General features: G+C 41.1%; 1 protein-coding gene across 2 annotated transcripts in view; it reads left to right on the forward strand.

Moving 5' to 3' along the window:
* BMERB1 (bMERB domain containing 1) overlaps positions 1 to 21,353 on the forward strand; it is a 61,041-nt gene that overhangs the window by 32,439 nt on the left and 7,249 nt on the right. For both annotated transcript variants that reach the window (XM_085857211.1, XM_085857212.1), the window contains exons 4-5: positions 8,823 to 8,937; positions 15,659 to 15,735. In XM_085857211.1, the coding sequence (XP_085713337.1) occupies positions 8,823 to 8,937; positions 15,659 to 15,735 (192 nt within the window). The remainder of the gene's footprint in view (positions 1 to 8,822; positions 8,938 to 15,658; positions 15,736 to 21,353) is intronic.

Raw genomic sequence — 21,353 nt, forward strand, 5'->3', positions numbered from 1 at the left:
CTAACACCCATCATAAGTAAATGGACGAACTCGCATTGTGTTTTGTGTTATTATTATTTTTTTTAATCAGAGCACCTATTCCAAGGATGAAACAAAATAACCTCAGCGGTGCTGAAAAGCAAAATTAGCTCAACAACGGCAAATAGTGTGAAAAAAAATCACCCAAAATTAACTTTCGTCATTACACAAGAGGTAGAACCAGGCAACAGTGTTGCACATGTGCTGAGGTGTGTTCAATTACTAATCAGGTTGCTAAGCCAGCCAGTTCCTATCAATGGTTTTGTTAGATTGCTTACTTGAGTGCTTAAGACACTTGGTGAGCACTCGACAAGAAACTTTTAGCTTTTCCATGAGCCTTGTCAATGTGCACAAAAAAAAAATAAAACCTTGGTAACTGCACACACCTCTGCAAGTGCTGTGGTGTGTTCAGTTATCAATCAGCTTGTAGAGCGCTCGCCAAGTGGCTTTAATCACTCAAGCAAGCAATCTACCGAAGCGGTTCATAAGGAACGGCTGGCTTGACAAGCGATAGCAAGCTGCTTGGCAATGGAACACCTGAACGTGGCATATTTTTTTTTCTCCAAGGGAGGAAAAGGAACTAAAACATGGGAATTCCTCCGGATTTTTTGCAGTCAAGTGCGAAAATAACAAGGAGTCCTCTTTATTTTGGGCAAAATAACACAGGATCTTCTTTTTGGGCTTTTTTCGATGAAATAACACGGAGCCCTCTTTTCTGAGTGTTTTGGGCCGAATTATTTTTTGTGCCCAAAAAATCTTAATCCCTGCTTGTGAAGCGATCGTTTTGACATTTCTCTTGATTGTTTGACATTTGCTTTGATTGCTCAAAATTTGATTTGTAAAATCTAATTATATCAGAACAATTTTGTGTTGCACAAACGATTACACCATTGGCACGAACAAATAAATTCCTCAATGATTTTCACAATGGCTGCCAAGCATTGCCAAGTAACATCTGTGAGGTCATGCGGGTGGGGAGGCTATATTCATTGTTGTGTACTGGAGATAGAGGACAAATGTAAAGGATTCCAAGCAAGCGAATTTCAAAACATTCTGATAAAAATTGTAAAAGCCAAAGCCAGGCCATAAGAATATTCACCCCTCGAGTTGCTAGATTGATTTTGGGTCCAGCTAAACTAAGGTTTGATGAACGGGTGAAGGATACAGGACTTTATACATGAGAAAGGAAATCATTACGATGGGATTTGATGGAGATGTTTAAGATGATGAAGGGGAGAGAAAATAAATGCAGAAGAGCTTTTCAACAGAATGGACATGACCAGGGGGGTCACAACCTGAGAGTAAAGAAGAGAAAGTTAAGATGGTAGTAAAACAGGGTCATTCACTCAGAGTAGTTCATGCATGAAATGATCTCCCTGGAAAGGTAGTGGTAGTAGAGACGGTAGATAGATTTAAACTGGAATTAAATAGCTCTTTGGAAGCATCTGGATATTGGCAGGGCTTTTCTGTATCTTTTTTTCCTTTCTTCTGTTTTTGCATGAAGTCATGGTTCGTGGAAGAGCTCGTACACTGACTGGATCAGGACGCAACAGAACAAAATCAACATCAGATAGAGGGGGAAACACCAGCAGCAGGGTTGAAGGACAAAACAGAGGGAGATTTGGAGAAATAATGGGTATCGGGTATGGATCGGCGATTACATACCTGTGGAGTGATTGTTTTTGTGGGAAGGTCTCAAAAGGTGAATGTGCTGTCAGCGTTTTTTGTTCATTCCTCAACATAAACCCACTTTATCCCCATCCTTCCCTTCGTGTATGGAGCAAAGCAGACACCGGTACCACCTGAGGAAGCAAAACCTAAATGGTCCTAATTCATTGGAAGGGTCAATATAAGAACTATTACACATGAGATACCAACTGCAAATGAACAGCTTCGTTATTTTTTTGTTCGTCATTTTGTGTTTTTGCACAGTCTAGCATAAAACGTAAATCATGGCAAGTTGATTGGGTATATACGCATATCCAAGGTGATTTTCAGTGGAAATCTATACTAACTAGAAGGGCACTCGGTAGAGCGCATACCTCCACCACGCAATTTCTGATCCACGAGAACATATTGGGCCCCATACATTTTTGATACATCATGCTACACAGTACTATATCGTTTTTGTCCCCATCTCTCAATGGCTAAGAATCACTTTAATGATTAAATAATTCTCGTATCCAGATCCAGATTCAGATCTTCACCAAAATCGAATTGATTCGTCCTTGCCACACACCCAACCTGTCCACCAAATTTCATCCCAATCCGTCTACAACGTTTTGAGATATTGTGCGATATATCTATCGGTTTAGCCCGATCTCTCAATGGTGAAGAATCACTTTTAAAATTTATCAGATCCGGATTCGGATCTTCATCAAAATAGAATCAATTCTTCCTTGTCACACACCCAACGTGTCCACCAAGTTTCATCCGAATCCATCCACAACTTTTTTGAGATATCGTGCTATATATCGTTTTTGGCCCTATCTCTCAATGGTGAAGAATCACTTAAAAAATTCTAGTAGTCTGATCCGGATCTGGATCTTCACAAAAATCTAATCAGTTCGTCCTTGTCACACCCCGAACCTGTCCACAAAATTTCATCCAGATACATCCACAACTTTATGAGATATCCTGTACACAAACAAACAGGTAAACAGACAGAAGGGTGAAAACATAACCTCCTTCACCTTCGGTGGCGGAGGTAACTCGAGGGGGAGCACTCGGTAGAGTGCAAAACCTCCACCGCCAATACTGCTGGGTCACTTAAGTGAACCTGATATCCTATTCATTGTAGGTCAAAACGGATCAGACTCTACTGAACCGCGATTGAATAAACTAAACTAGATCGACGCGCATGTCGAAATGCCAAAAAAATAAAATCGAAATTTTTTTTGAAAAAAAAGTTGCAAAATTTTGTTGTTGTTTTTTCTCAAACAAATTTTTTTTTTTTTGGATTGGAAATCACTTAAAACATGTAGAAATGCAAAAACAAAAATTCAAATATTTTTTTCAAAATGGCCGCCATAGCGGCCATATTGGACTTTGGACCAAGTCCAAAATCTAATGGCATGATCCTTGGACCATACGTAATCCCCCCACCAAGTTTCGTCGAAATCCGTCCAGGAGTTTTTCCGTAATACTGTTCACAAACAAACAGACAGGGGTGAAAACAGTAACCCCCATCCATCTTCGATGGTGGAGGTTAATAAAACACACATCCTGAAAGCTGAGAGACAAAAACTCTTCATATAAAAGTGCAACCAATTTTTTTTTTCTTTTTAAATTTTGGGACAAAATCATATTTGTACTTTGGCTAAATATCCATTTCCTGTATATGAATACCGTATTTCAGAACTTTTGATTGAGCTCTGCAATTTTCAGTCGACAAATTTTTCAAACACTGAGTGCATAATGGGTTGCTTAATTTCAGTTCAGGCACATTAAATAGTTTTTCTCTTATCTCTGCCATAACATGTTGTAACTTGCAATTTCACAACTCGTGAGGAGCGCAACATACCATTCATCCCAAAGGAAGCATCTCAACTCCACACAGCTAAGAGAAGGTTATTTATTTTGCATATTTTCAAAAAACTTCTTTAATGTTGTTACTTTGCTTACTTAAGCTCATTCTATAACTCTTAGACTATCAAAAGGTACCATGACCATAATAACTTCACAGGATTGGGGTTTTAGGGTCCTGTGAGTCCTGTGAGGAGTCTTGCTACAACATTTCCTCTGATTATAATTATAATTGGGAGGAAGTAAAACAACCGAAGTCCTCCCAAGAGGAAGCTGACACCCACATGCATATATATATATATATATATATATATATATATATATATATATATATATATATATATATATATATATATATATATATATATATATATATATACACATGTCCCAATGTTGTGCAAGTGCACACGTTCTTGCAAATGAACTGGATTGCACGGACATGTGTAAACTCCAGACGTATTCAAACCAAAAGATAGTAGAAGAGGAATCAGATATTCAAAGCTGAACTGGAGGAATCCGATGATGACAAATGCGACAACCACTAAGGTGAACGGACTCTCTGATGACATACATTTATTGGAACTTGGAAGTTACAAATATTTACTCTTAGACCATACACTTTTTGCAAGTTAAACACTCTGACAACATTGTAAGTTAATCCAAGTGAAACGACCTGTACCAGTTTGTACGGTAATAAATCACATTATCAATTGAACTAAAATGTGGTTGATTGATTTGTGAAATGGAATTTTTGTCAGTTAAAGCATCTTCGAGATGTAAACCATAAATTTATAAATAGTACACTATTATGAAAAAAAAGACAGAGCAATTGGGTTATTCGGGCAGTAGTTACATTATACACAATTTTTTCAATATTTTGCCCTTCAAATACCTATACTGTGTCGAGTAACAGTTTTTAGCATCAAATTTATATATTTTTCATAATTGGTGACATAAAAGAGACACTAAAGTAAAAACAATGTTGAATTATTGAGTAAATCCAGGGGATTAAATGGATATTGTATTTGGCGATGTATCATGCCTTCTTGTAGGTGGTTTTCGCAAAAAAATAAATAAATAAAAAACGTCATCATTTAAAAAAAAACCTGTTAATAAATATTTATCATGACAAGTTTCATTGTAAGACAACAAAGCATGCTGGAGTAATCGATACATTTTACAACTGCTCCCGACCACCTGTGCTAAGGATCACCCACAAAGCTCAATCTGACGTCACTGAGAAAATGGACATTTATTACCAGCAAGATGCCACTTTGCAATTACTATCACAAAAATGAATCATCTCCAGACATAAACCTTTCAAAAAAATACGTCATGAGAATTTTCCACCTTCGGGGGAATCAATCAGTGAGATCAGGGGGCATGACCCATGACTCGGATAGAAGTTAAAATCTGGGGTCATGACCCATGACTCGGATAGAAGTTAAAATCTGGGGTCATGACCCATGACTCGGATAGAAGTTAAAATCTGGAATCATGACCCATGACTCGGATAGAAGTTAAAATCTGGGGTCATGACCCATGACTCGGATAGAAGTTAAAATCTGGGATCATGACCCATGACTCGGATAGAAGTTAAAATCTGGGGTCATGACCCATGACTCCGATGGAAGCTAAAATCTGGGGTCATGGCCCATGACTTGGATGGAAGTTAAAATCTGGGGTCATGACCCATGATTGGGATGGAAGTTAAAATCTGGGGTCATGACCCATGATTTGGATGGAAGTTAAAATCTGGGATCATGACCCATGACTTGGATGGAAATTAAAATCTGGGGTCATGACCCATGATTGGGATGGAAGTTAAAATCTGGGGTCATGACCCATGACTTGGATGGAAGTTAAAACCTGGGGTCATGACCCATGATTTGGATGGAAGTTAAAATCTGGGATCATGACCCATGACTTGGATGGAAGTTAAAATCTGGGGCATGGGCGTCCGCAGGGAGGGGCAAGGGGGAGGGGGCATTTGCCCCCCCCTGGAAAATCATAAATTTGAAAAAATTGCATGGAAAATACAAAATGAATAAAATAACATAAACATTTCTCAACAGTTCATTCAGTTAGAGCAGGTTACTACTCTTGGAACAGGAATTGGAGCCATTGGGGATCTCTTCCGAAATTGTCAATGACCCTGTTCATTAGCTCGGTCTTCTGGCTGTTCACTTTGTCGCAGTGGACACTTAACATGCAGAGGCCGGACAGACGTTTATCACTCATCTTGATCTTAACCAGGTCTTCACCCTGCGCAGTGTGCTGAAGGACCTTTCCACTGTACATGATGTTGCAGGCAGAGTCAGTGCGATGAGGATAGCCTTGCGCACAGCAGGGAACGGAGTGGTCTTCTTCACCAGCTCGATCATACCCAGAGAGTTGTCATCCAGTGGCTTATGCTTCTGCACGTCATACCACGCTACAGCTTCTTCTACAAGGTTGTCAATGCCATACATTTCCTTGACAGATGCAACGATGTGCTTGAATTCATCTCTTTCTGTTTGCTGCATTTCTCTCGGATGTAGTGCGAAAATGTGAAAATATGGCGTGTTACTTTCACCAAAGCGACTTTCCAGAGACTGGCTCAAGGAATCCATGTACGGGACATAGATGGTGTGGCGATAGTACTCCTCAATGGAGCCTCCTACATTCGGCCGGTGGACCTGGCGTGCGCATCGCCGAGGCATAGTCAAGTCTATGCCAAGTTCTTCTGCCAAGGTTTTCACCTCAGGGATGACATCTTCTGAGAACACACGGTCTGCACCATCCCGGTGAGCTCGGAAAGCCTTCATCAACAGGTCGATGTGATCTCGGACTCACATCATGTCCATGTCGACTGCCTGCAGCTGTTGGGTCACTGGCTCCAACATCGCTGAGTACTTCGCAATGATCTTCAGACAGATGAGGAACACTGTGGTTCCTGCAGCACACCTCAGCTGATACGCCGTCTGACACGTACTCTGTAACTCATGCTGGTTTGCCTCCAGTTGCTCCAGTTGTGCATAGATATCACAAAAGTTCTCTGAAAAGATGCGGATGCTTTTGTACTTTGCGCTCCATCTGGTTTCACACAACAAAGGTATATTTAGAACCAGTCTCCTGCGCTTGGGACTCACGGAAGAATTTAATGATAGATTTCACAGTTCCAGTCGTATTCCTCACATCTGCGACAGAATTCAGATCATGAACCACCAAATTCAGTCGATGTGAAGAGCAGTGCACGAAAACAGCTTTGGGATAGGTGTTCCTGATACGGGCCTGTACACCATTGTCTCTTCCTGCCATGGTTGAGCATCCATCGTAGCCTTGGCTGTGGAGCTTGTCAAGGTTAAGACCAAATTTTTTTGCTTGGTCGATGATGGTATCCGCAATTGTTGCAGCGTCCACCCTCTCCAGTGGAATGAATCCAAGGAATTCCTCACGTATGGTGGCTGAGTCATTCCGTTGTTCCTGCAGCGCAACAAATCGTACTCCAATAGACAGTTGCTCAGTGCCTGATATGTCAGCAGTTTCATCTGTAATGATAGAGAATCCATTTAATTCATTTGCAGCTTTCACAATATTGTCTCTTACTACTTCTTCGGAGAGAACTATCAGCTCGTTCTCTACACAAACTGATGTGCATCTCGCATTTTTGCTTGCGCCCTCCATGTGATCCTTCAGGACCGTGTCCCCTGCTTCTATCCTGAATCGCAGTAGGTCACAGAGGTTCCCCGATGTACTCTCCTTCCCCCTCAATGCAATGTCATGGCTGCAGCAGAACAGAATGCTGGATAGTATGGGGAACAGTTTCTCTCGGTTTTGAGTGACCGCTTTGTTGACTGCTCGGTCCATCTGGCTCACGATGGTCAACTCTGGCCTTTGCACGGTGGTGAGGAAATTGTTGGCATCTTGCAGTGCGCCTTTGTGCCAGGAGGAAAGCATGTGCTTCCTCGCTCACTCATGAAGCCTTTGCATTTAACAAAAGGAGTCACGATGAACGCACCCATTAGACCTCGGTGCACTGGTTGAGGGAACAGCACACATTATTTGCACAGAGCACCTTTCAAGTGACTTGAGTAGGCCAGCCATGGAGAATATTGGTTTATCCACGTGTGGCGGAAACAGCGGGAACCCTGTGAATCGTTGTGATAGCTGTAATCAGTTGGTGGGACGTATGTGTTCATCAGGAGGTCATATCTTCGATTATTGGTCAAATGTTCTGTGGTTTTGATGTATGATCCAATGTCCAGATGATGAGGCAAGTCATTGGCCACTTTCGCAAGTGGTGTTTTGGGTGCCATCTGATTGGTTGCTGTGAGTAACTGCTCGTGATGTCCCCCTCTGCGCTGCTCTGCTGGTTCAGCATGCGTCTCCGATGTACCCGGGGTGTCTTGATTGTTGTCAGAGTCATCAGACTTACGTTTTTTAAAGAACCTCCTGATATCCATTTCACATTCCTGAAAAATAAGAAAAATGAGGTTAACATAACAATACAAATTTAATACACTGGTCTTCCCCAAACTCTATAACAATCAAATCAAGAGCATTTAGTTTGATTATTTTGTATAAAATCCAACGTCGAAAATTAGCATGAGTTTTGTTACTGAAATAAAATCAATAGCCACAACACAGAAGGAATGAACGAAAAAAACACTTTCTTCCACACCAAATATCATGACATTCGATCAATCGTGTCTTCTACCTGAAGAATTGTTAACATTTTTTCTGTTATTTACAGTAATCTTAGCAAAAAGATGTCTTCACACTTCACACGGCCATCTCAGGATAACATTGCCCCCCTCCCTGCATTTTTTTTCTGCGGACGCCCATGATCTGGGGTCTTGACCCATGATTCGGATGGAAGTTAAAATCTGGGGTCATGACCCATGATTCAGATGGAGGTTAAAATCTGGGGTCATGACTACCTCCAGTAAAAAAAAAACAACACTAAATATGTCCCTGTGTCTGCCTTACGAATCACCCCCATCCCATCCCCACCACCTCCAACCCCAGTGCTATTAAGTAGATCAACTGATAGTTTTAATGAATATGATGTTAATAACGTGCAGGGATGATGGTCTAAATGACCTTCGGCATCCAAGTTTCTTGTATAATGCTTCCTAAAATGGCAACAGAGAATGCAATTCAGGCACTAGAGCAGAGACTCTTGTATTGACTGCAATAAGGCTGTCTGTGGGGAGGGGGGTGGTATGTGGAGGGATGTTTCTTCCTTAATTGCTTCAACATTTGTGAAGATCCTTTGTTTCAATGCCACTCCACAGACAAGCAAAAATGTGTGGAAACTCAGGAGAAAGAAGCAAAACTCATTGAAATGATCCAGAAACAGGTTGAAAAGCGGGACTACCTTGTGGATGACATGGATTTTGAGAGGTTGAGGTGCGTTGACAATGATTTGTTTGCATTGTACAAATAATTTTGAAATGGAAGTGTCTCGTGATGCTTCATCGACTTGTTTTGATGTTGAAAGTGGTTTGTGTCAATTGCATATGGTTTGCCATTGATATTAATCTCTGGACAAAGGAGGGAGGGTGGTTGAGATGTAGTATAAGCCATGTCTATCCACAGTGAACATGCTTTATACCATGTCTCATTAGACGGGGTCAGCAGCTCAGAGGTTGAGGGATTCTTATTATTATTACCTTCGCATTCTGCGAAAGGTTATGTTTTGGTCCGCGTGTATTTATTTATTTATTTATTTGTAATCTTGTGATTCGTATAACTCAAAAAGTATTAAACCGAATTGCATGAAATTTTGTGGGATGGTTGGTTATTAGCCAGGAAGCATGCGATTAGATTTTGGGATCGTTCGGGTCAAAGGTCAAGGTCAAGGTCACGAAAAGGTCAAAATCGTCTTTTTACGATAACACGGTCAATTTTTATTCAATTTGCATGCAACTAACGCCAAAATGTTCAGAATTCAACGCCTCATCTTGTGATATGCAATATGACACAATGACGCCCATACTCTTGTTACCGGTTAGGTGTCAGAGGTCAGGGGGGTCACGACCTTGAAAAATATGCGGTTTTTGTCATAACACGGTCAATTCTTGTCCGCTTTACATGAACCCAGCACTAAAATGTTCAGAATTTAATGCCCAATCTTGTGACACAATGATGTCATAACACATGTCACCGGTTGGGGTAAAATGTCAAGGGGGGGGGTCACGCCCTTGAAAAATATGTGGTTTTCGGCATAACTCAGTCAATTCTTATTCGATTTGCATGAAACCAGCATCAAACGAGATTACCTTCTCTTGTTGAAACGTTGTATTCACCAAACTTGCGAGTGAAGACTCGCCAAAACGACGTGAGTTGATTGTTGTTTAGTCCGTAGCCCCCGAAAGTCGGGGGGGGTCATGACATTATAGATATGTGGTTTGTGTCATAAGACCATTCATATGAAACCAGTTCCCCACACTCATACCAAGAACAAAAAAAGTAGTGGCGGCGAAGGTATGCGCTCTATGAGTGCCCGTTCTAGTTTTGAATGCAATACGAGGCTGCCAGAAACACCATTGGCGAGAGGTGCAGCTTTTCTGCTGATGCAGTTCCCCATGCAGGGTTTTTTGGTATTTTGTTCAGAGTGCTGGCGATAACTCACTTACTCTTCACAAAAGACACCGTGGGATCTTTAACATCCACAAACTCATACTGGCAGACGAAATGCCCAGTTGAACTTCTATCCGAGGGACGGCACACATATTGATGAATCACCCTGCCAGTGAAACACCGGGACGACAGTTTCTAGCTGTGTCGAGATTCTAACCCAGGCTAGACGACTCAGAGGCGACCGTGCATACCGCGAGGCCATCTCGCAAACGCGCTTGAGGGATTGGTTCAGTCTATCCCCAAACTGGCTGTCCTTGGCCTGACATTTTGACTGAAAGGGTGGACGAAATGACCGAGACTCCCGAAACTCCCACCTTGAGACATCACAGGAATCAAACCCACACCAGCGAGGGCAATGCAACAAGGCTTTCCTCACTCAACTACCAAGCATCTCACCATTTAGGGGTTCTCTCTAAATTGGGAGGAAATGTTTCTTGAATATCAAGATTGCAAATTTCTGTACAATTAGGTTTTCTCACATGAAGGTTCTGCAATCGTGACATCATCTTGTGGGCTGGGTTTCTTGCAATGCTCGTCACTCAACAGGTATTGCTGACATTTAATGTTACAATGATGGTCGAATGAACGAGAATAATTGGTGGGTATTGGCACCCATCATCGAAGACTGGAACTCCCTGGAAGATTCTCCATCGGGTTAAAAAAAAAGAAGAAAAAAGAAGGCCAGGTGCTCCAGTGGTTGTCTTTGGAAGACTGGAGAGAGCAGATTGTTGTTGTGCTGATTGTTGTCATAGTTGATTGTGTTGTGCTGATTGTTGTCGTAGTGATTGTGTTGTGCTGATTGTTGTCGTCGTTGATTGTGTTGTGCTGATTGTTGTCATAGTTGATTGTGCTGTGGTGATTGTCGTCGATGTCAATTCCATTGTGCTGATTGTTGTCGTAATTTATTGCATCATGCTGGTTGTTCTCATAGTTTATTATGTTGTGCTAATTGTCATCAATGTTAATTCCATTGTGCTGACTGTTGTCAATTTTAATTTCATTGTGCTGATTGTTGTTGTGATTAATTGCATTGTGCCAAATGTTGTTATAGTTGATTGCTTTGTGCTGTTTGGCATCATAGTTGATTGTGTTGTGCTGATTGTTGTCGTCATTGATTGTGTTGTGTTGATGGTTGTAATTGATTGTGTTGTGCCAATTGTATTTATACAGGGTGGCCAAGAAATACCTGACATTTATGCTTAATGTAAAACGAGCTTTTTAACAGAAAATGATACGAAACTAGAATGTTACTCGTTAAAGCGCCGACCTCAGCGAGGCTGAACAGTTTACGTTCTGAAGCTGACTCATCAGCCTGATGTACTGATCTGATCTAGAATCTAATTGGCTTGTTCTTGTCATCGAACCAACTCATCTTCCAAGATTTGTCATTTTACATCCACCACATTTCCGAAATATCGTGCTATATATCGTTTTTAGGTCTTATCACTCAATGGTGAAGAATCATTTCAAAAATTTTGGATCCGGATCTTCACCAAAATCGAATCTCTTCTTCCTTGTCACACACCCAACCTGTCCATCAAGGTTCATCCGAATACGTCCACAAACTTTTGAAATATCCTGCTCACAGACATACAGACCGGTGTGAAAACATAACCTCCGTCCACCTTCAGTGGCGGAGGTTCCCACAGCCTGAAAAGATTACATCAGTGAACTAGGCCTTGGAACCAATGCCTTTAAGTGTCCAACATTTTCATGTGTGCATGTATGTGCATGAAATGGCACACTACGTTGTGACACGTTCATGCAGTAAAGGTCGTTGGTTGAACTGCTCAGGATTGTCTTTTGCCCAAAATCGGATGTCCTGCTTGTTGACATGAACTGAGAGCTGGAAATTAATTTTGTATGGAAACGTGCAAATCATCCTTCAGCATAGTCTGAGGGGATGCTCTCTTTTATGTTCAATGGCTGAGACCGTTTTCTTGTCGAACGGCGTGGACTACGCTGAACAGCTACATGCACAACTGCAATATCATTGGATATCGAGACGCTTCTTGGCCGTCCTGGAGGGGACGAGGCTGGGTGCATTTTCACAAAGCCTTTTTGCCATACGAGAATATTGTATTCCTGGAAGGATATTTTCTGACGTTGTAAAAATTTTTGAACTCTCTTTGACTTGAAGTGGAGTTAAGCCCTGGTTAAGTCAACTCCTCCAACCCTAAACATCTGGAACTCTTCTGCTTCACTTCTCTCCTCACCTTTCGATCTCTTTTGGTTCACTTTCTCTTGACATCTCCTCCTCTGATTTCCACATCCGAATACTTTCCCCTTTCTCACTCTTAATTCACATGCCTGCTTAACATGTGTCTAGTCTTTCCTTCACTCCGCACAACTTTTGGAGAGTCACACGAGCATTGCACATCATCCCGTTTTGGTTGCAGTCCGTGGCAATGTCGTACGGAGATCTTCCATTTTCCTCTCTTTCTGCAACAAAATTATCTAGTTTACCTTTTTGGGGTGATTACACAATGAAGCGATTAATTAAGTGTTTCCAGAGAAGTTGTGGTGACTAGGGACAAGCAATTCTAAAGGCCCAGTCACACCTTGACGTTTTAGCTAACGTATGCCAATTTTTGAAATTTTTTTCTAAAACGCTGGCACACGTTGAATACGTTATGGGTAAGTTTTGATAACATTGAGAGCATGCTGAAAAACACTGCCATACGTCGTTGTACGTTGGCTTTAAACGTTGTACTTTTTGGTTGTCCTCAAATTTTTGCATGCTTGAAATTTCACGACGTATGCCGGCGTATGACTCACACGTTCCGCTACGCTGGCCACAAGTTGTATGCACGGTCTGCGATCGTTGACAGACGTCAACACATGCTACTTGTAAATTAATCATAAGTTGAGACACGCCGAGGTGATGTTTAGCGTACCCGAAACTTATTTCTAACCTATGATTAACGTGTTGTTGGCACGTTACGCGATCGTTGCCACACGTCGACAGACGTTACTTTGAAGTTACTCATAGGCTGAAAGACGTCGGTATAATGGATCGTCCTTGCATCAGCGTCCACGGCCACGGCCAGGACACTTATTTGCAGCATTCTTCAAACTTTTCTTCGGCATGACGAGGATGTTCACACTTCGATGTCTAGCTTGGCTATGATTCCAATTGTCCATTGGCAGCGTCTATTTAAAATAGTCGAGTTTGAGCGTTTTAACACGTTCAGAAGAAACGCTTCAAATTTCCAAACCCCAGCGTCAAAAAACAAAGGCGAGTGACAGCAATTTAAATCGTTCATTGTAAACAATGAAAATAGCTGAGTGGTACCGTTTAAAAGTCGTTGAGTGTAAAAAAAATCCAATTGTTGAGCGCAAGCGTCTACTTTCAATAGTGGAGATGCAGCCATTTAAATCGTTGAGTGGCAGCCTATGAATAGCAAACCCCACGTCACCGGCAAAGATAAACTGCCGCACGATATGGATAAGTTAGGCTATCGTTGGGCATAGTTTTTGAACGCCGGCTACACGATAATTATTCGTTGGTATACCGTATCTATAAGTTATCGAAGCGCACTATGCACATTATTAGTTCATTGTGCATTTGTCCAACCCGTTATGAATAGACCTAAATCGTAAAAACAAGCCATAGCTCATTGTTGAAAAAGCCCCATAAAAAATTAGCCGCGAAGAACTTCGAACAATGGTGCAAAGATGTCTCCTACCCGTGGACACGCGGACGCAAGGAGGATCCATCATAACCCACACCCTCCCCCTCACACCACCTACTACTGCCAACATGAACAAACTACTACTAATACTAATACTGATACTGATACTGTTACTGCTGACATGGACATCGACTCAAAAAGGACTCGAAAACACTGTTGGGTTCCCCTTTTATGAGCAGCATTTTTATATACCAATTCCCAAAATCGCTGGGAACACATCTTTATATGGCAGTTGTAAGTTAGAAACACGTTCATTTATTTTTTTTTGTCGACCGGAAGACGTCATTGGAATACGTCTACATACGTCGATGTGTGTTGGGACTACGTAAAGAATTGGTTCAAAGCACGTCAAACATAAGTTAGAAATAAGCTTCGCGTAAAAAAGACATTACCGCGACGTGTTTCGACTTATGAGTAGCTTATAAGTAGTCTTTGTGGACGTGTGTAAGCGTCCGCATATCGTGTGTACAACTTATCCCCATCGCATGCGGAACGTGTGTCATACGCCAAGTACCTCGTAAAATTTTGAACATGTTTAAAATTTCTTGACGTACTCTACTTACTACGACGTATGATAGCGTACTTTAGCGTTCTACTCACGTATACCAAACTTACTCATACCGTATTTGACGTGCCCCAACGTTTTAGACACATTTTTCTTAGGTTGGCATACGCTGGCAAGATCGCCAAGGTGTGACCGCGATGTTGACACTTCCATTTCTATGGCAGTTATGATTCGAATCGTTGTGCGTCAGCTTTTTAATAGGCTACGTCACGACATCGTCGGCGATGCGTGCAACGCGCTATGCCTAAGTTAGACTATCGTTGGGCATAGGTTGTGTCGGCCGACAACAGGTTCAGCATTCGTTGGTATAAGTTATCTATAACACAACGAAACGTTCTGTGTCCGGTACTAATGCGTGAGACATAAGACCAAGTCGCTATGAATACGTCCGAATCTTTAAAAAAAAACATCAAAAGTTCAACGTAAGCCAGCGTTTTACATACATTTTAATACGTTGCCATCGCTTGCTAAAATGTCAAGGTGTGACCGGGCCTTTAGGAAAAGCTGCAATATAATTTCTTCTGAGACTTTTTGGTTTTCTAGTTACATACTAATCAAACTATTTTATTGCTACTTATCATTTGCTCATCATATCATTTGTTAAACAAGTTTGTTCTTGAAAACTCTCACCCAATGCAGAACAAACGCTGAACGTAAATGTTGCTGAATTCTGTTTTGGGCAATAATGTCATGGATTGGATGTAAATTTTGCAGAATAGTCTCAAGGTACACACACTCACCTCTGAGCTGCTTAGCCTGGGGTTGAATCCCAATCCAACTATAAACTATCATCCTGTTGTTTCACATACAGTACGAGGTATCAATATACAGTATGTGCCATCCATTGGGAGGATGTTAAGCCGGAGGACCCGTCTGCCAGCAGCAGTTGTTTGCGAACGTTAAATATCCCTCAGTATCTTTCATGAAGATTCGGCGAATTATCTCCGGCACCCTGAACAAATGACTAATTCCTGCCCAAGTAAACGTCAAGCCTTGTCTGCCAGTTAAACCCCCACAAGATACCATAAGAAAGCAGGAATAATTGGAACCATTGAAGTAGTAGCAGTTATAGTAGCAGTAGTAAGTAGTTCTATTTGTAGTTTGATGATCAACCTGGGACATTTTGTCTGAGTTTGTTGAGATCCGAAGACACCTCATCTGTCGTGATGCTTTACTCATATAAAGAAAAGTTAAAAAGTGTCAGAATGAGTTGTGCTTGACTTTTCAGAGAGTACGAAGAAGATTGTGAAATGTCGGAGTTCCTGCAGAAGAAGTTGAAGAAGAAGGAAAGACCTGGAAAAACAGGTTAGAATTCTCAACTTGTATTTTTGAAGTTTCTTTACTCTTTCAGTGGCAACTTGAAGTGGTTTTGGAAGTGTCTGGTTGAGAAATCTTAGTGAAATAAAAGGCAAATTACATAAAGTGAGAATTACACTCTGATCGTTATCAATTTTTGTAATTTCCCTCTATACCTTCTATAAAAGGAGCCGTATGTGCATGCAAACGAGCGAGTGCCACGCCATTGGATGGACAATTTGCCTGATCATCCACAATTTCCATACGATGACCACCAATTTCTATACTCCGAAAAGATCCGAGGTTTCATAGGCCTCTTTTGTAAGGCTCATGCTTTCTGACTTTCTCACAGATTTATCTTCACTCCAATTCAATATCTGATTTGAGGATCGGAGATCGTGGACTAAATAAGTGGCGAAATCTGGAGTGAAATCTGAAAATTTAAAGAAATTACCGATTGGTATAACAAAGCATATTTAATTTAAGCAAGTTCATGCTCCCTCCTCCTCCATATTTTACGCCAGTTTTTATCCCCCGCCGCGTGGCGGAAGGGGGATATTGTTGTCACCCAGGTCGTCCGGCTGTCCGTCCAGGCGTCAACATTTATAGCTGTTAGTGCGATAACTCATAAACTGTTCCCCATATCGATTTGAAATTTGAGTCACACATGTACCAGCTGAAAAGGAAGAACCCGATTGATTTTGGGCATGGCCGGATCCAAGATGGCCAACTGGGGCGGCCATCTTCAAAAAAATGTTTTTTGTAATACATGGAAAACCGCTTATCTGATTTCAATTATTTTTGGTTACTACGTTCCTCACCCCTGGGGAACTTTTTTGAGATGATGACCAAATGGTGTCTTGTTTCCAATTCACCTCCCTCATTTTATGGAATATGTATGACCTTTTTCATTCAATGGCGGGGGATTCCCCATCTCTGATGGTATATTTTAATAATGTGGCAGTGAGGTGTTTTTAATACCATGGCAGTGAGGTGTTTTTAATACCATGGCAGTGAGGTGTTTTTAATAATGTGGCAGTGTGGTGTTTTTAATAATGTGGCAGTGAGGTGTTTTTAATACCATGGCAGTGAGGTGTTTTTAATAATGGGGCAGTGAGGTGTTTTTAATACCATGGCAGTGAGGTGTTTTTAATACCATGGCAGTGAGGTGTTTTTAATACCATGGCAGTGAGGTGTTTTTAATAATGTGGCAGTGACGTGTTTTTAATACCATGGCAGTGAGGTGTTTTTAATAATGTGGCAGTGAGGTGTTTTTAATAATGTGGCAGTGAGGTGTTTTTTAATAATGTGGCAGTGAGGTGTTTTCAATAATGTGGCAGTGAGAGGTTTTTAATAATGTGGCAGTGATGTGTTTTTAATAATGTGGCAGTGATGTGTTTTTAATAACGTGGCGGTGAGGTGTATTTTAATAATGTGGCAGTGAGGTGTTTTTAATAATGTGGAAATTAGGTGTTTTTAATAATGTGGCAGTGAGGTGTTTTTAATAATGTGGAGGTGAGGTGTTTTTAATAATGTGGCGGTGAGGTGTATTTTAATAATGTCGCAGTGATGTGTTTTTAATAATGTGGCGGTGGGGTGTTTTTAATAATGTGACAGTGAGGTGTATTTTAATAATGTGGAAGTAAGGTGTTTTTAATAATGTGACAGTGAGGTGTATTTTAATAATATGGCAGTGATGTGTTTTTAATAATGTGGCGGTGAGGAGTTTTTAATAATGTGACAGTGAGGTGTATTTTAATAATGTGGAAGTGAGGTGTTTTTAATAATGTGACAGTGAGGTGTATTTTAATAATGTGGCAGTGATGTGTTTTTAATAATGTGGCGGTGAGGTGTATTTTAATAATGTGACAGTGATGTGTATTTTAATAATGTGGCGGTGAGGAGTTTTTAATAATGTGACAGTGAGGTGTATTTTAATAATGTGGAAGTGAGGTGTTTTTAATAATGTGACAGTGAGGTGTATTTTAATAATGTGGCAGTGATGTGTTTTTAATAATGTGGCGGTGAGGTGTTTTTAATAATGTGACAGTGAGGTGTATTTTAATAATGTGGCAGTGAGGTGTTTTTAATAATGTCGCAGTGAGGTGTTTTTAATAATGTCGCAGTGAGGGGTTTTTAATAACGTGGCAGTGAGGTGTTTTTAATAATGTCGCAGTGAGGTGTTTTTAATAATGTGGCAGTGAGGAGTTTTTAATAATGTCGCAGTGAGGGGTTTTTAATAATGTGGCAGTTAGGTGTTTTTAATAATGTGGCAGTGAGGGGTTTTTAATAACGTGGCAGTGAGGTGTTTTTAATAATGTCGCAGTGAGGTGTTTTTAATAATGTGGCAGTGAGGTGTTTTTTAATAATGTGGCAGTTAGGTGTTTTTTATAATGTGGCAGTGAGGTGATTTTAATAACGTGGCAGTGAGGTGTTTTTAATAATGTCGCAGTGAGGTGTTTTTAATAATGTCGCAGTGAGGGGTTTTTAATAATGTGGCAGTGAGGAGTTTTTAATAATGTCGCAGTGAGGGGTTTTTAATAATGAGGCAGTTAGGTGTTTTTAATAATGTGGCAGTGAGGGGTTTTTAATAATGTCGCAGTGAGGGGTTTTTAATAATGTGGCAGTTAGGTGTTTTTAATAATGTGGCAGTGAGGGGTTTTTAATAACGTGGCAGTGAGGTGTTTTTAATAATGTCGCAGTGAGGTGTTTTTAATAATGTGGCAGTGAGGTGTTTTTTAATAATGTGGCAGTTAGGTGTTTTTTATAATGTGGCAGTGAGGTGATTTTAATAACGTGGAAGTGAGGTGTTTTTAATAATGTGGCAGTGAGGTGTTTTTAATAATGTGGCAGTTAGGTGTTTTTAATAATGTCGCAGTGAGGTGTTTTGAATAATGTGGCAGTTAGGTGTTTTTAATAACGTGGCAGTGAGGTGTTTTTTAATAATGTGGCAGTGAGGTGTTTTTAATAATGTGACAGTGAAGTGTTTTTAATAATGTGGCAGTGAGGTGTATTTTAATAACGTGGCAGTGAGGTGTTTTTAATAATGTGGCAGTGAGGTGTTTTTTAATAATGTGGTGGTAAGGTGTTTTTAATACCATGGCAGTGAGGAGTTTTTATCCCCCTCCGCGTGGCAGAGGGGGGATATTGTTGACACCCAGGGCGTCCGGCTGTCTGTCCGTCCGTCCGTCTGGGCGTCAACATTTATAGCTGTGAGTGCGATAACTCATAAACTGTTCGCCATATCGATTTGAAATTTGAGTCACACATGTACCACCTGTAAAGGAAGAACCCTCTTGATTTTGTGCATGGCCGGATCCAAGATGGCCGACTGGGGTGGCCATCTTGAAAAAAATATTTTTTGTCATTAATGGAAAAATCGCTCATCTGATTTCAATTATTTTTGGTTACTATGTTCCTCACCCCTGGGGAACTTTTTCGAGATGATGACCAAATGGTGTCTTGTTTCCAATTCACCTCCCTCATTATCTGGAATATGTATGACCTTTTTCATTCAATGGTGGGGGATTCCCCATCTCTGATGGTATATTTATTTTTGCCTTGATGAAGGTGCCAGGGTATGTCCCATTACCAATCGGTTTGCTGTCGCAGTTCCTTGTCAACCATATCTTTGGAGTGCTTGCTTGTGTACTTAAGCCACTTGGTGAGTGCTTGATCTACAAGCTGTTTTTGCAAGTCATGGCGATACTGTCGATGGCGGTCTTTTTGCCAAAATGGATGACAAGGTATTATGTACACAGTTCAGTCACCTGCACTACCCCATGCTTCGGAAAAAGTACCCGCACTGTCCCTCTGCGCTATTCCTCTGCTAAACACAACCAAAAACACATTGATCGACGTACAAAGTGGAGGCTCCACCTGCCTGGAGTGTCATCCGATGAAATTTGTGCAATTTTCGTTTTTTGAACCACATCGTGCAATCGTTTCGTCGTTTCACCTTTTTGTGTGATCTGCTTTCATTATACCACCTGCCACTTTGACATAGATACAAATAGAAAACTAGAAGGGCACTCGGGAGAGCGCATACTTCCGCCCCATAATGCCTGATCCACGAGAACATATCTGGCCCCAATACATTTTTGAAACATCATGCTATATATCGTTCTTGAGCCCGATCTCTCAATGGTAAAGAATCACTTAAAAAATTATTGTGGTCGGATCCGGATCTGAGTCTTCACCAACATCTAATCAGTTTGTCCTTGTCACACACCGAACCTGTCCACAAAATTTCATCCAGATCCGTCCACAACTTTTTCAGATATCCTGTACACAAACAAACAAACAGACAGAAAGGGGTGAAACATAACCTCCTTCACTTTTGATGGCGGAGGTAATAATGTACAACGTTGGATTGAACCTCATGTTCGGAACTACGCCATGTTGGTTTTTTTTTTCTCTTGAGGCAAAGAGCCGACGTCTGTGGCTTAAATTTCGCAAATTTTTCACTTTAATTCCACTTTTAAAGAACTCTATTTAAAGATAAATCTTTGTGGTTGTCGTTTTGGTGTACTTTATGGCTTGCCTTTTTGTTTGGTTATGTGATTAATCTGGACCCAGGCCTGTTTCAGCTTGGTCACAATGCCTTGCCTTGGAACAAAAGCACTCAAAAGTTATAATTAAAGTATGTATAATCGAAATCTGTCTTCGGATTTGAGGTTCGGGTGGTCGAGAGAGACCGGCAGTGCAGGCCCATGGTGTTCACACACATCTTTTTATGACGTGGCAGTGCCGAATGAGTGACGTGGAATTATGTACGTTACTCCGTGCTACGTACAGTGTTAATTCACGGGAAAAACTACCCGTAGATGACAAGCACTGTCACTCTGCTGGAAACAACCAAAAATAAACGGTGCTCTGTGTTGAGGTGCGGCGGTGAGGGTCATGTTTTACTCTCGACCAGTCAATGATCCCTGGGGGTGGGGTATGGGGGGGGGGTTAATATCACGGCAAGGTCAGCTTTGGGCCCATTTGCTCTTATCTTATCAAAACAACAGATCTTATTTGCTCTCTCTCACCAATCTCTCTCTTTCCCCTTCTCCTCTTTCTCTCCTCTCTCCCTCCCCCTCCCCTCTCACCTCTCTCTTAGTATTCCCATCAGCGAAGCAGCAGGTGTTATTTGCTCGCTGAAAAGAAATCACAGATCTACACTTCAAACAGCAGAGAAATAGTTTTTAAAATGCACATGTAATAAACATTAATACTATCTTCATCGTCCCAGACGACACAGACCTCACTCTGTGTATACCACAGTAAAGTGTTCAGAACGGCTTTCTGCTTTGATACAACAGCCATGCACCAGAAAGAAGATTAAAAGTATATTTGGCCTCAGTACAGGGCTAAAGATAAACTTAATGTTGATACCGATTGCCTTTAAAACCCCCAATAAGGTCGAATGTGTTTGTAGCACGCTGCATGCGCACACATACAGTAAAGTGATGTGCACATAGTTTGTAAAATAGTGAAGGTTCCCAGGCATACTTGGTCATGCCAAACTTTAAAAAGAGACCACTTCCTGCGTCTACTCCTGTACTGCACTGCGTTGAGATATCTAATAGTGCTATCCATCTCAAAAGCCATATTTGATACTTTTCTGTATTAATTGCTTT

The sequence above is a fragment of the Eptatretus burgeri genome, chromosome 15 (genome assembly GCF_056783735.1).
Source record: "Eptatretus burgeri isolate ZD-2024b chromosome 15, Ebu_testis_v1, whole genome shotgun sequence".
Classification (NCBI taxonomy): Eukaryota; Metazoa; Chordata; class Myxini; order Myxiniformes; family Myxinidae; genus Eptatretus; species Eptatretus burgeri.